Source organism: Coptis chinensis, chromosome 6 (genome assembly GCF_015680905.1).
Source record: "Coptis chinensis isolate HL-2020 chromosome 6, ASM1568090v1, whole genome shotgun sequence".
NCBI lineage: Eukaryota > Viridiplantae > Streptophyta > Magnoliopsida > Ranunculales > Ranunculaceae > Coptis > Coptis chinensis.
Window position 1 is genome coordinate 75,395,949 of NC_141461.1, and position 18,382 is coordinate 75,414,330.

The following is an 18,382-nucleotide window of genomic DNA, read 5'->3' on the forward strand; positions in this document are numbered from 1 at the left end:
CAACTAGATCTCAAAAAAAAAACAATTTCTAGTTGGAGTTTATTTATTTATTTATTTTTGCTAGAGGGAAAAGAAAGTAAACATTTTCTTATATCTTAAATTGCTAATCACAACACACAAATCAATTAGTTAAAATAATGAAACAATTAGATCTCAAAAACATTTACAAATTTCTAGTTTGAGTTTTTTTTTTTGCTAGATGGAGAAAAATGTCATAATTGGGTATTAAACAAAAATAACTTGATGATGTCTGTCCTGAAATGTTCTAAAACCAAAATTATTAATGATATCAGCTCATTTTTATCCTACAACCAAAATTATTGTTCACTAGTACTGTAGCCGAAATTACTAGTCAATTTATGTCTATGGGCCTAATATTGTGTAGATGATAAAAGTCATAAAACAAGTAAAATATAAGTGACTCAACATGCAAAAGCTGGGGAAGTCTCTGACGAATTTCCGAGGATTGCTAGCGTCCTGCTCCTTGCCCTTTAAAGGGGTCCCTTGAGGACCATCCTACCACTCTATAGACAAAAATTAGCTATTTGTTCACCTATTCTTCAAGTTTAACATCATTTGTAGAGAAAAAGTCAAGTAATGGGTTGACTCACTTCCTTCTCTCTTCTTCTAACAACCCAACCTCAAGTCTAAGGCCTAACCAGAACCCACGACTTTTATATTCTTTATTTGAGATTACAATATTTATTATTTTTACGTCAAACTAAGATTTCAAGTTTAAGATGTAAATCATCTAGAAAAATTGTCGATAACTAATCCCAAAAAATTATTGGTAAATAACCCCATCACTTAATTTAAAGCCAGTTGAACAACAATAATTAATAGTTGGTGGTGGTAGTGGTGTGTAGAAGGGGAAAAAGAAGGAGAACAAAAATCAAATGAAAATAAGAGAAATATCAACAAATAATTAAAACAAAAGATAAGAAAGGCATTTGGTGGCGCAACTGGACGGTGGTGGTGTTGGTGGAGAGAAGATGTGACTTTCTATTTTGGTAGAGATGATGTTGTGACTCAATGAGTTTAAACTTTAAAGGGTTAAGTAATATATATTACCCCCCCCCCCCTATAAGTATCCTCCATTATACATTCATATCACTACAGCACACGTGTCCACACACCAGATCGTATCTTCACAGCTTGTACATCATCAGTTCGTACCAAGCGACCAAGACATACCCACGACCCAAACTCAAGCCATTCCAAACATCAGGTCCAACCATACATGGAAACAAAGGATATACCGCGACCCTAGAGCTCAGTCAACGCACCAATCAAGGAGACATTTACTTTGTAACATCAGGAGTAATGACGAATCATCAAAATAGCACAAGATATTGATCTACACTTGACAACGGCCTGGAGCAAATAAGGAAAGTCAACTCAAACATCTATAAGTAGAGAGAGATGAACTACGTAAGGCTTGATTCAAGTTTACCGAAGAAACTTGATACGTAGGCAACTTTTATCCCAAACAAGAGTGCAACCATTCCCCTTCAACCCAACGTCAGGTCGTAGTAAGAAAACAGTACATCTACATTGGCGCCGTCTGCTGGTTCGTTTCCTTGAGAAAAAACACACACACTATTTTCTCAAGCCACGAAGTTGGTTAAAAAACCACCATGGATGCACAACTACAAGCTCTCGTTGATCAGGTCAAGTTCCTTAATGAGTCATTCACCACGCTCCAACAAGAAAACCAAGCCTTGCGCGAGCAAACCACCTCCAACACCAACAATGTGACTCCAGACGCAGTTGACAACAATGCAGTCATAGCCCTTACTGCGATCACCAATCAACAACTAGAAGACTTCGCCCAGAGATTGGAGAAGTCAAACGAAAAGGCCAGCGTAGCCTAGATCGTCCAAAAGATGCTACAGTCGTACAAGGCATCACCATTTACCACCGAAGTCAGGGACAAGCAACCTCCCACAGAGTTCATCCAACCAAAGTTCACGTTGTACGACGGTAGCTCATGTCCAGGCCAGCACATAGCGCGCTTCAGCCAGATCCTTGCACTCTACAACGCTCCAGAATATGATTACCTAAAGTGCAAACTCTTTCCAGCCAGCCTAAAGGACGGAGCATTAGAATGGTTCTACACACTCACTCCTGATTCAATCAACAACCTCGACAAGCTGGCTGAGATGTTCACGGCAGAGTTCGTCCACAACAAGAAGAAACAAACCGACCTAGACTCCCTGTTCCAGCTGAAACAAGCATACGGCGAAACCATCTGCGCTTTTCTAGGACGTTTCAAGAAGGAATTCCTATCAATGGAGCCAGGCCTCAAGGACAGCTTTGAAACTTTTGCATTCACCAACACACTCCTAGACGACTCCGATCTAGCAGGGTCTCTCATGCGGAACAAACCAGAATGCCTAGACGACATGTACCACAGAGTCGACAAGTACATAAAGTACGAAGAGTTGATGACCCAGCGCAAAGGCAAAGAGGTCCTCGCTTACGGAACAACCCGACGATCTAAATCTCCAGGTCGGTCTAGGCACAATAGGAGATAGCACTCCTCTAATCACGACGAGGAAAAGGTAATCCACATGATTACAAACACCTCTAACAACGAAACCTCAGGTCATGAAAAGCACAGGCGTGTAGGAGCACTGCAAGAAATCTACCACCTCTCCCACAAAGCTAAAGTAATCACTCCTACCAGCTCTCAATCTACGACCTCCATATCATTTACCGAGGAAGATTTTGACAAGGTGTGCCTACCCCACAATGATGCCCTGGTAGTGTACGTCAAGATCAACGGATGGATAGTCAAACGGGTCCTAATCGATCCAGGCAGCTCCTACAACATCTTCTTTTATCAAACATACAAGGATATGCACCTGTCAGACTCGGTGATGATAGAGTCAAATGCACCACTCTACGGGTTCAATGGAGACCGCACAAATGCCATTGGAGACGTCATCCTACCAGTCTCCATTGAAGAAAAAGAGGACATGGTCAAGACATCAACACACTTTAGTGTGATTGATGTCAAGTCGTCATACACTGTCATCTTGGGACGCAAGTGGATTCACAAGATCCAAGCAGTTCTATAACACCCCGTCTTTTATTTTGCTTTTCCTATAATAATAATAATATTAATAATAATAATAGATAATAGACAATAGATAAAATAGAATATGATAAGTGTTAGTGGAAATAGGAGACGTGGGTTTATGGGATAAACCTTCTTCCCTATTTCGGGGGTTTTGTTTTTAACAAAAAGAAAACAGAATAGGGTTGGAAAAAAAAAACACAGCGAGAGTTTTAGAAAAAAAATGGAGTTTTACTGAAAGAAGAAAAGGTGTTGAACGAGGAAGATCGTCCTTTCGCGCAACAGTCGACTTCGGTCTTTCAGGATTTTCTCGCTGTTCGGTTTATAAACAGTGAGTAGTTTTTCTATTTCACTAAATCTAGAATTTGACATGTATAAAGAAATAATTTTGCTGTCTACAGTTTATGCGCATTTTACTGCCTTTTTGCTATTATCCTTGGTAATCGTTGTATCGTTAAAACCGGAATCGTTAAAACCGGTTAAATGCTAGGATATTGCGCAATTGATATTAAACCGTGAACTCTGAAAATGAAATTTTTGTTAACTCTGAAGTGAATTGTTAACCCTGTTGAACTCTAAGAGTTTAAAGTGAACTGTTAGAAGTTGACTAGTGAAACTAGGAAGTTTACTCTGTTAGAGCTCGGACGAAATTTTTTACTTGGCGTCGTCAAAATGAAGGAAATTGTCGAAAATTGTTTTAGTTTGAACTCCTTTTTATTTTGATTGGAAATTGTTGGTGGTTTATTGGTGATGATTTGTTGTTGTCGCGATATGGGCTGTTGAAGCTCCGGAGGAGCAGTAATGGCGTCTAAACAAAAAACCAAATCGTCATGATTTTGATTGTTTGAATAATTTGGTTTGTTGGTTTTGTTGTAAGGTTAGGTTGTAGCTTTGATTGTTGATTGTTGAAGGGAGATTGGGTACTGGAGAGTGGGAAGGGAAGCTTGAGCAGCCATTAATGGCGTCGATCACGAGTTTTCATCGTATAAGGGAATTGAGATTGGTTAGTATAGGTATGTAGGGTTTTTAAAAAGGAAGCAAACCGCTAGGTTGAAAAGTGGTGGCGAGCGGTGGCTGGCGGTGGTTGATCGGTGGTGGAAGCGCTGGATAGTGGAAGAGAGAAGATGAACAGTGTCGGTTTTTTTTGTTGGGCTTGGGCCAAGCCGAACAAAAAAAATGTGGGCTTGGGTGTTTAATTTGTTTGAATTTCAATTTGGATTTTTGTTTTAGATTTGGGCCTTAGGCTTTGGGCTTTTGGGTTAGAGGAGTTTGGGGTTGGTTGATTGCTGTTGACCCTTGGCAGGTCGACTTTGACTTTGACCAGAGTTGACTTTGACCAAAGTTGACTTTTGACTATGGTTGACTTTGACCAGTTAACCCAATTTTGACCTTTTAACTCGGATTATGATTTGAGTTATTAAGATAGGTCTAAGGCTATTAGCATGCTTGGCTTTAGGCTAAGACCGTTATATATACGTGTGTATGTGTATTAACTACTATGTGATATTTAAGTTTTTATGATATGCAACGTTATGACACTTAGACATCGGTATATTAATAACGCGTAACAAAAAATACATAAATCAAAATATTCCTTCGTTCTCTGAAATAATATATGTAATAAAGTGCAATAATGCATAAACAAATTTACCACCTCTTTTAGAACTCTCCACCCCTCAAGTTTTAGAATTGAGTTTTATGACTGTTGATGTCATATGTTAGGTGGGCATTTATTGAATGTGCCATAAATGGCCCGTTAGCGTTATATATGGGTATTCATTGAATGTGCCATGAATGACCAGATTGTTTGGACTGCCCTAGAGAGGAACTAAGGTATTCGCCTTGCGGGTTAGTGGTATTAATTTGATTATACGAGTGTTTGGGTTTTCTTTTGAATAACTATAGGATATCTACATATGTTATATAGAAGTTCTAACTTTCTTTTGCAGGAGGGTAGGACTTAATAACATTTTGTGCAGGGACGCGGTCCTACCCTTATACAGCAGTGGATATCGGTAAGTTTTAATTCAATGATTTAAATATTAAAACGAGTTATTAGAATGAGTTAATATAATGAAAGTTTTGCTTGGGAAGAAACTATGCCGGTTGAAATGACGGAACTACCTTTCTTCCAAGCTGAGAATGATTAAGTTATGGGAAAATATAACGTGATTGTTTGGATAATTAAAGTATAATAATGTTTATATGTTGTTAGTCTACTCATACCAGCAAATTCCATTTTGCTGACCCATGTTTGCTTTGTTTTGGCAACGTGGGTGTGTTCTTGGGAACATAGGTGGAAGGCAATGGAACTGCGGCGTTTGATTTGGGATTCTTGCCTGGAGCAGTCCGTTAGTTTTCTTTTAGGTCTGATTCTTATTGGAATGATGTAATAACGTAGTATTCTTTTCATATGACATGAGAATACGATGTTGAGGACCTGTTATTCTTAGAATGTTATATTGATGATTTTTTATGAAAGATAAACTTGCATAAAGTAATAAAGAGAATTTTTGGAGATTATTTTTGTTGTTAAGATTCTTTATGATGTGGGTTTTAGGTTTTGACATGTGTTGTATCCACCCCGTCATAGCCTGGGTTTTTAGACAATTGAACCAAGTGATGTTTGAGATATTTATATTTCAAATATTCATTTTTTTTAATTGTTTAGAAATTCGGGCTGTGACAAGTTCCATCAAGCTTACACCAAGTCCTGCAGTTCCCTGGACCCCGAGGCATCATGGAGCTCAGAAGCAACCAACTGGAAGCTCATCGGTGCGACCAAGTTAGTGCAACAACAACGACCAAAGCTCAGGTCGTCCAAACCAAAGACATCACAAAGCCGCAAGATCCTCAAGCTTCCAGCACTCTAACATCAACAACAGACAAGCTCAAAGGAAAACAAGCACAAATCAAACCTGGAGAGAAAGTCAATTTGAGCACAAGTGATAACCTAAAATATGTTTATGTAGGGGCTGATTTAGACCCCAAGGTCAAGGAGCAACTTGTCAATTTTCTATCTCTAAATAAAGATGTTTTTGCTTGGTCGTATATTGATATGCCAGGAATCGACCCTCAGGTCACTTGCCACAAATTAAATGTAAATCCAACTGTAAAGCCTATCAAGCAACAACCTAAGAAACTAGCACTCAAATTTCAAAAAGCCGTCAATGAAGAGATAGAAAAGCTAAAAAATGTGGGATTCATCAGAGATGTCGAATACCCGACCTTGTTAGCAAACATTGTAACCGTTCCCAAGAAAAATGGCCAAGTACGACTCTGCATAGACTTCATCAACATCAACAAGCATTGCCCAAAGGATAGTTTTCCCCTACCCATGATTGACATACTGGTGGATCAAACCTGCGGACATGAACTTCTATCATTTATGAACGCATACAACGGATACAATCAGATACCACTTGCAAAAGAAAACCAGGAAAAAATGTCCTTCATAACCGAACAAGGAACGTTCTACTACAACGTCCTACCGTTTGCCTTGAAGAACGCTGGAGACTTGTCACCAAAATGTTCAAAGACTTACTAGGCGACACCATGGATGTTTACATAGACGACATGGTAGTCAAAAGCGCAAAGGCTGGAGATCACATTTCTCACCTGCAAGAAGCCTTCGAAAGATTGCGCCAAAACAAAATAAGCTCAACCCAGCAAAGTGAGTATTTGGGGTAGCCTTAGGGAAATTTTTGGGATATCACAAAGACGCATTGAAGCAAACCACCCAAACAAATATGAGCTCTCCTCGAAATGCTAGAACCAACGTCCAAGCAGCAAATTCACATGCTATCTGGCATGGTTTCAGCCCTCAACAGATTCATCTCACGTGCATCTGACAAATGCAAACCGTTCCTGCAAATATTAAAGAAGGGCACAACATTCACATGGACAGACGAATGCCACAAAGCTTTCAACAACCTGAAGGCTTACCTATCAACTCCGCCCGTCTTGTCCAAACCAAATGAAGGAGAAACACTAGGGTTTTACCTGGCGACCACTAACTTTGCCATCAGCTCAGTCCTCTTTCGCGAAAGTGAGGGAATCGAAAAACCAGTCTATTTCACCAACAAGACATTGGCAAATTCAGAAAAGCATTACTCGGTAATTGAGAAAACAATGTTATCTTTGTTATACTCTGCTCGCAAGTTTTGACCTTACTTCCAGGTTCACAGCATCAAGGTCATAACAGATATATCCATCAAGCAGGTTTTGAGTTCTAACAACAAAACAGCCTGCATGGCCAAATGGGCTGAAGAACTCGGAGAACATCACATCGAGTTTGTTCCCAGAACATCTCGCAAAGGTCAGGTCGTTGCTGACTTCCTTGTGGACTTCCCTGTCGAAGATGTCCACTAGGAACCCGAGCCCATTACTTCACTCCAGCAACCAACTACCCTAGACACATGGCACCTCTACGTAGATGGAGCATGCAACAACAGCGGTAGTGGACTGGGGGATGTGTTAACTTCACCATAAGGAACCCAGTTACAAAAGTTCATCAAGATCGATTTCGCCACATCCAACAACGAAGCGGAATATGAAGCATTAATCATAGGCCTCCGCATGGCACAACATCTACAAGTTCAAAAATTCAAAGCTCACAGTGACTCACAACTAATCGTCAAACAGATCACCAAAGAGTACATGACAAATGGAGCAAACTTAACCAAGTATGCTCGGTCGTCAATGATATCATCAGCTCGTTCACCACGTTCTCCTTGGAACACATTCCCCGAGAGGATAACAGCCATGCAGACAGCCTGGCTTTCTTAGCCTCGAAAACCCAAGATGCATGTCCCAGCACCGTCTACATTGACATCTTAGAGAGGCATGTCTATCAACAAGAAAGTGTTAACAGCCTCACAGACTTCTAGCCCTCATCCAAAAAGGAGATCACCCAATCTTGGATAAGCCCATTCCTGAAATTTATCTTACATTGCGAGCTCCCAGCAGAGGCAAAGAATGCTCATGCCATACAATTTCGAGCCTCCAAATACATCGTGATCAACGGATGATTGTTCCGCAAATCCGTAGGAGGACCCCACCTAAGGTGCATAACTCCACGCGAAGGCCAACTCATCTTCGATGAAATTCACAAAGACGAATGTGGCAACCATGCAGGAGCAAGATCTCTGGCCCATAAAACAATCGCCCAAGGGTATTATTGGCCAGGCATGCACACCGAAGCAAAAAAGTATGTTCTCAAGTGCCACCAATGTCAAACATTTGGCCAAAACCATCTAAGTTCAGCACGAGAGTTGATCAACGTAGCCAGCCCCTGGCCTTTCCATATGTGGGGGCTAGACATCATGGGCCCATTTATCCCATAAAAGAAGACAAGACTCAAATACATCCTTGCAGCCACATATTACTTTACCAAATGGGTTAAAGCAATACCACTAGTACAAGTTAAGGAAGTCCACGTTATCAACTTCATATGGACCAATATCATCACAAGATTTGGTCTACCCCACACCCTAGTCATGGACAACGAAACTCAATTTGCTGGAACACAAGTCAGGGAGTTCCTACAAAAATGGTGCTATCACTTAAGCATTTTCTACACCTAGATATGCACAAAACAATGGCCAAGCAAAGGCTACAAACAAATACATCAAAGAAAATCTCCAAAAGAAGTTAGAGAGCAAGAAAAGCCAATGGCCAGAACAACTCGAGAACATCTTATGGGCATACAGAACAATATCCCGAGCCAGTACTAACGAATCCCCTTTCACACTTTGCTTCAGAACAGAAGCAGTCGTACCATCAGAACTTACAATAACAACCACACGATCTGACATCGTCGAATAAGGTGAAAATGACGACATCTTAGCCAAAGAAGTCAACCTCCTTGAGGAGCGAAGGGAAACAGCTGCAATATCCCTAGCTCGGTACCACCAAACTATCCAATGATCTTACAACAAGAAGGTCGTCCCAAGATCTTTCCAAGCTGGCGACCTAGTCCTCAAAAAAACCTTAGCACCATCGAATCTTGCCCAACTTGGGAGGGCCCATACATAGTTTACAAAGTCGTTGGAAATGGAGCTTACTGGATCAAAACTCAGCTCGGTGATATGCTTCCCCGACCTTGGAACACAACACTACTCAAACATTTTTATCAGTAATTTGTCTCCAGGTGTATCAAATCAATATGAATAAAAGTCCATCACCATTTCACGTATAAATGTTATCCTTGCATTACATGAGTACCACACATCTTGCACTCACTACCCGATCTGGGACATCAAAGTATCAAGTCGTACACTAATGTCAGGGTTAAGCACGACCTATAATTACCACGCAGTGGTCAATTATCAATCAAATCCAATCCACGGTCCCCCAAAAGGACCACAAATCAACTTAACACCAACGCCAGGGTTAAGCATGATTCAACTGTAATTGCCACTCAAAGGCCAATTATCAGTCAAATATAATCCCATGGACCCCCAAAAGGACCCCAACTCAATTTAAGGCCTCTGAAAGGGTTAAGTTTAACTCAACTATAATTACCAATCAAAGTCTAATTATCAGTCAAAAATCAATAAGAAGTTCCCCTAAAAGGAATGATTAAATCAATACACACACCTAAAGACAGGAGGAAACCTAGGTGCCAACTACGTGCATCTATCAGGTCGTACACATACACCTATGACCTACAAGCATCTGACGATCTAACAAAGCTCAACAGTCGTCGTGTTTACTACGATGCAGCACAGGTCGTCAAAGAACAAATCAAAAAGCAGTGGAAGGAATCACAGTCATACAAAATTCAAAGACAATCTCATTGAAAAGCAAGTAAGTAATTTAAATATTTTCACTTAATATATTTTCGGTTAGACACTAGAGGCCCCCAAATTATCCTGGGAAAACGACCTCAGCATCCCCAACAAAAATATAAGTTATCAGTATCAACAACGAAAGGGATAATAAGTTCAAAAACTTCATCCATCCTCAAACAAAATTACAAGAAGAGCACAATCAGTTGACACAAGCCAGAGTCTCCACACTCAAGGGGTCCATATTACAACCATCTTCACCAACAGGGCCGCTAGCTGGATCACCGCTTGCATTCAGCACTTCAGTGGCAACTTCTTCAGAGGACTGAGCAGCAGGAGTAGCACCCAGGTCGATTGGCAAATCAGATCATCTAGTAGCATCTGCATCAGTACTCTCCACAGTTATTGTTGCAGCCCCACTTTCAACAGACCTTTTGAGGGTTTTGTACTTACGTTCTAACATCATATAATCATCCACTAGAACGTAGACATCCCCGCTCTCCACCAAATCAACCAGGTCGTTGTACTCATTCTGAGCTCGTTCAGCAATGGCCTGCGATTGCTTGCTCTCAGCAACCCAATACTCTACCTCCACCCTTGAAGCATCAAGAGATGACTGCAACAAAGCTACTTTCCCAGCCAGCTCCCCGACCTGAGACCTAAGCCCAACCACTTCAGCTCGTTCAACCTCTTGAACAGCCAGCAGCTTGTCATAAGTTTCCTTCACAACCTCCAGCTCTTTCTTGAATAGGTCAGAGATAGCTGCCATCTCCTTCAGCTTTCTATACATGGCCCGAACCTGACAAATCAACAAAATAAGTCAAAAAAGCAACAACTCAAAAGCACAAAGCCAAATCGGAAGGACACGTACAAAGCACAGATAGCAATCCATATCTTTAAGGTTCACCTCCAAGTCCTTCCCAGTCTCCAGCTGGAGCCTATCTCCATCCAGGGCAATACTCTCCAGCAACCCATTTCGCAACTAGTGAAGATTTGAAGCTGCAGTCCTTATTCTTCACTAGCCGCTTCAACCTACACACGGGGTCTTCATAGGTGATTGTTCTATCCAGAACGTCAGAATCACCACTCTTGTCACTCGGGACCGCACTCCCCGACCCCTTACACTTTTGGGTAGCTGGCTCAGTCTCACCAACTTTCTTCTTGCCCGAGCATCAGCCCCCCCAACATCCACCGCCAGCTCCCTTAGGTTCATCCTCTTCAAAGGAGCCCAACCTGATGAGGTACGACCTTCTACCGAAACAAGTCATTCCTCAAACTCAGTTCGAGTCCTCTTCCACCCCCTCAGGCTCAGCCACCTCAGATGCCTCTTCAGCTGAGGCCTAAGAAAAGGAGCGGGAGCATCACCACTCCCCCCAGCACTCCCACCTCCACGACCAGCCCAATCACCATCACCCCCCTCAAGTCGTCTCGACACAGAATGACTACCTAAGCCTCCAGCCGTTTTCACTCTAGAAACAGGTGCCCTCCTTTGCTCCTCTCTTTCCATCTCAGTGTCCAAGTTAGAATCAGAGATATTATAGACTAGCTTTCGGGCCCTTTTCTTCTTCTCAACCTTCTTCCGATTAATCTTCTCACCTCCGCACTTCTTAAAGTAATGTGCAACCTCCTCTAACAAAGATGCCTTCTCCTCCCAACTCAGCTTTGCAAATTCTTCAATAGCCCCCGTAGAAGTATGCCCACGAATCACGACCTCTACAAAACAAACAAATATCATAATGTAATCATATCAACTCATAACCAAAACAAACGACCTACACAAGTAAACGACCTACACAAACAAACAACCTACACAAGTAAACGACCTACACAGAGATAACGACCTACCATCAGTCCTCACACAACGATTATCCAATTCACGACCAGGAGGACAATAACTCCCCATAATCAACAGAGGCTTACGCCACCATTCCTCCTTACTCACACCAACTATCACCGGTGATTTACCCCTCATCACTTGGAAACCAAAGTTCATCGCAGACGATATTTTCACAGTAAAGTGCTCTAGCACGTCAGACAAACAAATATTGTAACCCCTCTGTCTCAACAGATCCAGAACATGCAACACCCTCCAACTATTACCCATAAATTGCAAAGGTACCTTCCCACAGAAGTTTAGAACGTCCAAGGTCAAACCCGAGAATGGAAACCTCAACCCGCCTTCAGATGGCCATACGTAATTACAACCCCACCATTTCGAGGCATATAATCCGAACCAAAAACGTTCTGCTCACCACTCAAGTCGAATATCATCAGATCGAGTTATCAATCCCAAATTCCCTTCTCAACTCCCCAAAGTTATCAAACACTAACCTAGACACCGTCTCCTCAGTCATCGTCTCCACTGAAGAGAACGATGATGCCTCACCTCCAGTACGTGCCCTAACACCAACATCTCCATCACTTACAATTTTCTCTCTCCACTGATCTCTCTCAACTTCCCCACTCAAACTATCACTAGCCATCGACATTACAAAAGCAAATTGAAATAAAAGATCAAATTTTTTATTGAAAGAAATGCACCTGAAGACGAGAAGACGAAAAGATTTGGTGTTTTATTTTTTTTTTTCTTTCTCTGCTTTTTTCTCTTCTGTTGTGTTGGTGGAATGAGGAAATGAAACCCTTCAGCCGCACAAATCTCGAAAACAGACAAAATATTTCGCCTTCCCACAAAAAGAAATCATAACCTCGCCCACAAACCGCCGCGATTTGGGCATATGGACCAAATCCAACAGTTCCCGCACATTTTCCAAACTTATTCAAACGAGCCAACTATATAACACGTGTTTGTAAACTTTATTTTATCTTCTCTTTACACATCACAGCTGTCCAAAGAATAAATAAAATAAAGGGGGCTATGTAAGTACCCTCTGTTCTACATTCATATCACTACAACACACGTGTCCACACACCAGATCGTATCTTCACAGCTAGTACGTCATCGGCTCGTACCAAACTACCAAGACGTACCCACGACCCAGACTCAGGTCATTCCAAGTATCTGGTCTAGCCATACATGGAAACAAATGATCTACCGCGATCCTGGAGCTCAGTCAACGCACCAATCAAGGAGACATTTACTTTGTAATATCAGGAGTAATGATGAATCATCAAGATAGCACAAAATATGGATCTAGACTTGACAATGGCCTGGAGCAAATAAGGAAAGTCAGCTCAAACATCTATAAGTAGAGAGAGATAAACTACGTAAGGCTTGATTCAAGTTTACCGAAGAAACTTGATACGTAGGCAACTCTTATCCTAAGGAAGAGTGCAGCCATTCCCCTTCAACCCCAACGTCAGGTTGTAGTAAGAAAACAATACATCTACACCCCCGGTTAAGTAGTATTACCCACCCCCGGCCATACACACACAAGATGAGCCAATTAGGATTTCCCCACTAGATGGGAAATTAGGGTCTCCTCTCCAAATCCAAAAAAAAAAAGACATGATCAACTCAATTTGATTTTTTTTTTTTTTTTTTTTTTGGGGGGGGAGGGAGAGACCCTAATTTCCCATCTAGTGGGTGGGTGGAATCTTAATTGGCTCGTCTAGTCGGAGTAATACTACTTAACCCAACTTTAAATGTTTAGAAAACATAACAAGTAACTGGACAATATTTTTTGTCTATTATTGGGTAGGCTAGTCATGCCCCTTTTGGTAGGACACTAGCAATTTCCCCAATTTCCACAGTGCAAGTTGTGACTCAGGTGCGAATATTAACAATGTTAGGAGGAATGAGAGATGTGTATCAAAAAAAAAATTGAGAGAAGCACCTTAAACGAAATGATATAGTATTTTTTTGATGATTAATACAATACACCCATAGTTTTAACGATGGAATTGTAACTTGAGAGAACTACATAGAACTAGCCATGCAGCCCAACCAATGGCCGGGCCTGCTATTTCAAAACCTATTATGTCTGGCCTATTAATTTTCAAGGTTTTAATTTTGGTTGATGTGCTTAATGCATAAGCCCATTTGTATAATGAACACGTGGTAACATTTTCACCAAATGTTTTATTCGACAGAATAGCAAATCTGCCCACCGATGGCTGGGCTTGCTATACATTTCTTGTTAAATTAGTAATAATTAGTAACAAATAATAACACACCATCGTTAACGCCAAGTGTAAACATTTATCTATTTAATTATTTTTATAACGCTCGTCCGTGTCTGGTTCTGTACCCATCCATATGCAAACATAATTTTCAATGAAAATAACAATAATAACATAATTCTATAATATATGGTAACAATAATAACACTTCACCACTAATGATATGGTAAGTATAGTACTCTTGGACTCTAGAGTCTAGATCATTACATATTAATTAGTAGGCCAACACTCTAAGCTTAAAGTGGGTTACTGACAGCCACTTAACAACTTCAAATTCTCATTCTCAACTGAAGATCCACATTCATACATAGCTTCATTTGCTTACTAGTTCTCAGCCCCTTTGCAACAGCTGCGTCGAAGAACTTGCAAACTTGAAAAATCCATTAATTGGAAGTTTGAAACTGTCATAGATTTAGATTGTAGAAACTAAGATGCCAGCTAGTGGAGAAATGACCACTGGGAAACATCGTCACCAAGTACGGTACGGGTTTAAAACGGTGTATTTGAAAAAAACTTAGTTCGTGTTTTAAACGGAACGTCTTGGGAAAAAAAAAAAAAAAAAAAGCGTAAAAAAACGTGGGGCATAAAAAACGGGTTTAAAACGGTAAAACGGGTTTAAAACGTATAATACGTACAATACGTAAAAGAAACGGTAAAAACCGATGATAAAGAATATAATAGATAAAGAATTTGATTTTTTTTATAAGAGTGGAAAAAAGAATTTACACATAAAATACAAATAAAAATAATTCAAATACATGAAAGTATCAAATTATCATTACTCATCCAAATACTAGAAGTTTTAGATTCAGTACCAAAACACGACTCTAAATAAGATACTACTAATTACCAACCATAATGGCATAATCAAGTTCTACAAATAAGTTAATAACTTTTAAATTTATAATTAATTATTAATAGTCCAAAACAAAATAAAACTGTCTCAATAAGTCAATCTAACTCCCACTCTTCAAAAAGGTAAATTCCAAAACCCTTTTTCTTCTTCGTGTTTTCTTTTAGATTTAAAAAAAAAAAAAAAAAAAAAAAAAAAAAAAAGTTTTAAACGGGAGATTTTCAAAATCTCGGGTTTTAAACGTTTTTTAAGTTTAAAACGCGTTTAAAACGTTTAAAACGGGTTTTTTTTTTGAAAAACTCGGGTTTTAAACTGGAACCAGACGCCTTGCCAATATCTCGGGTTTTAAACGCGTTTTTTTCAAAAAAACGCCGAATTTGGTGACAATGCTGGGAAACAATGGAAAATGACCTACATTTATGTCATTCGCAAGAAAAAGAACATCTTGCATACTGAGTTCCATACTCTCTTATCTACTCCGCTTCAACTTTGGGAGCTTCGGTAGAGAAGTCTTAATACCATCAATATATTATCTTGTGAGATCTACTTCTGGAAAACATCAATAATCAGCCAAGCCTTCTTTCTTCCTCATCGTAATTTTTTTTTTAACAATACGTACACCATAATTGATTGAGAAATAAGTAGTCATTAGTATTAAAGATGAGAGAGTAGGTTCATGCAATGTCACTTTACCAAGGAAAAAAAAAAAAATAATATTATTCTTCTGTTCATATAAAAACTGAGACATATTTAAGTTAAGAGTTCATGCAATCCAATTAAGCTTCTAAACACTCGGCCTTAATTTAGGCCACTTCTATCAAGGTCCTTCCTAAAGCCTCCACTGCCATTGCTCAATCACGTTTGCCAATAGCCTGTTTTACTCTTTCATACAGTTCCATAAATAGGTGCTATTGTTTCTAAAGAATGTATACACCGGCAAAGCAACTCTATTGAAACTGTAGCTACTCTGCACTTCAACATGAGTGGGCAAGATTAGATTCGTTTGTGATTTTAACAACTCGACAATATGCAACTCCCCAATACTTCTTTGATCAAATATCTTGGTTTTGGTATACACTAACAAAATTATCCAGTACTGGCCTTCAGTGGAGTCTGATGACTATGACACGTACCCGAGCTCTTATATAACTCCTACTAAGCAATAAGACATGATAGGACCTACCTCATTGAAGAATTGATACTTGAACAAATATGCAAATAAAAGTTGCCAAGTCTCTTCCAACCCCTCAATTTAATTTAGTATGTAAAGATCCAACAGTTGTTTGCCACTATTTTGGCCATTATATTTCCTTATCCCAACCTTATTGACATAGTACACTCAAAATATTTACATGGGAAGCATAGATTAAATCCCGAATAAAGATAATTAAATTTTACTTAACAAGGTAGTGGCATAGGGAAATATATTTCACTGATGCAATTTTTTCTATGGCCTTTAACCTTAGTCACTAACTTCAAACTTCAAGGGCTATCGATCAGACAATAACTAACCACCAAGTAACTTTACATTGCAAAAGCCACCAAGTCCCTTTTGTCTACGATGCTTTGTTTCAAAGTTCTATGGCCATTACATCATCAATGTTCAGCTTGGCATATTTCAATGTGAACTTAGCGGCCGGTATGAGATTGGCATATATCAAAAGCTCATTGAGCAACAGAGAGGTAGCAGGACAAAAAACTCTATTGATTAGTTAAAAAAAAAAAAAAAAAAAAATCGACTGGAATAATTTCCCTTCACAATAAACTTCTTGTGGGCGTAAACTACATCAAGCTTGATCCTAACCAAAGTTTTTTTCATAAAATAGACATGATCATGTATAATAGAAAGTCATAAAATACAACAACTTGATTGTGAAGATTGCGACAGAACTTAAATGAGAAAATACATGCTAATTTAAAATGACAACATGGAGAAGGCGTATAGAGGCTCAACGAATTTGATGTAGTACCTTGTATTTCCTACATGCATCTCCTGCTTCGAAAATACATCAAGTTGCAATTCCTGAAAATTCAGTACCATAAAGAAAATTGAAAATGTCAAACACACAACTTGGCACTGAAAATTGCAAAGAAATCCCCAAATCACTCTCAAAGAACTCAAAACCCGTGAAAATATTTTAGAGAACCATAAAAAAATCCCAAACAAATATATTAAAAGAGGGGAAGATAAGAAATGGCTCAAGGTTATTGAACGAACCTTTGAACTGGATGTGAGACTTCTAAAAATAAGAATTCCTAGCAATGTAGACATTCTTTGTTGATTTATTTCAAGTAGGTACAATATATGACTAAGCAAAAATGAGAAGTACATAGTTATTTGAACTGATGACTTATTGCTAAAAGCAATGAAGCACCGAAATCGTCTTCTTAAAGAAAAGAACAAAAGAAGAAACAACAATAATTAGACAAAACAATATTGGATAACCTCAAATGGGGATCACATAAGTGATTCTCAGCTATAAGGAATCACTGAAAGGTTTGTTTTATCCGTGTGTAGAGGAGAAATCATTTATAATTGGCCATGAAATTGCGAATAAAACAAACTCATTGATAGGTCAGCAGATTCCTTATTAATCGTATAAGATTTTCAATGTAATGGAAATTAAATGAGCTTATATAACAATGTAAGTAACCTGAATCTTTCTACCCAATCATAAATGATGTAAATTTCATCAAATGTTGATCAGGGAAACCTAATACCGAAATACAAACAAATTCTAAGAAAACCCACTTTAGATTATTTGGTGAAAATCAACCCATTATCTGGCGTAGGGCATTTATGATGAATAGAGCAATAATGCCTATTATTTTGGTTTACAAAAAATGGATACTTATCGAAAATCTGCTAAGTCTAAGCATTGGTGAAGAATGATGCTTTCAGAAATTAAAATTTATTTCATTCAGGAAATTTATTATGTTTCTGAATATCTTTGAAAGGAATTCAAAACTTTCCTTGCACTGTAGGTAAAAATATGAAATCAAACCCAAAATTTGGGTTATGAGCATTATACAATCGAACAAATATACCCAATCCAACAAATTCAGGAGTTTAAAAGTTTAGTTAAAAAGTCAGGAGTTTTTTTTTCCATCAGTCCAACTTCCAAACACCTTGGACATAGGTTTTTCCGCCACCCCCACTTGCGGCAGCGTTCTTAAATTCCAAATCCTCCTTCGAATTGAAGATTTAGAATCATTAAATTTTATTTATTAGAGAATCATCAATAGAAAACCGGTGAAGAGACAAATAGAATAGAAAGGAATACCAAATATAAAAAACAAAAGAATGGACATTCAAAGAAATAGTATTTTACCTCTTGTTGTTTGCAGTGGAACAATAGGTCTTGAAGCCATCTCTTCTTCTTCTTCTTTGATTAACAAAATCACCGTCAATAATCGAGAAACAATAACCTCTGAATAAAATTTTAGACATGAAGAAATTACTATCTGTATAGCTACCACGAACAATGAAGAAGAAAAACTTATGTAAACTGTCAA

The 18,382-nt window shown here is 39.1% G+C and overlaps 1 protein-coding gene and 1 long non-coding RNA gene across 2 annotated transcripts; both read left to right on the forward strand.

The window, feature by feature from the left end:
- The first annotated feature begins 1,886 nt into the window (after positions 1-1,886).
- On the forward strand, positions 1,887-2,537 carry LOC147494469 (uncharacterized). Its single transcript, XM_086568150.1, has one exon. It carries the CDS (start codon positions 1,887-1,889, stop codon positions 2,535-2,537), a length of 651 nt encoding a protein of 216 aa, XP_086424276.1.
- Positions 2,538-3,336: 799 nt separating this feature from the next.
- LOC147494470 (uncharacterized) lies at positions 3,337-5,605 on the forward strand. The gene is made up of 2 exons (XR_015199143.1): positions 3,337-3,413; positions 5,379-5,605. It is a non-coding gene; the product is annotated as an uncharacterized LOC147494470 (long non-coding RNA).
- Positions 5,606-18,382: the final 12,777 nt, after the last annotated feature.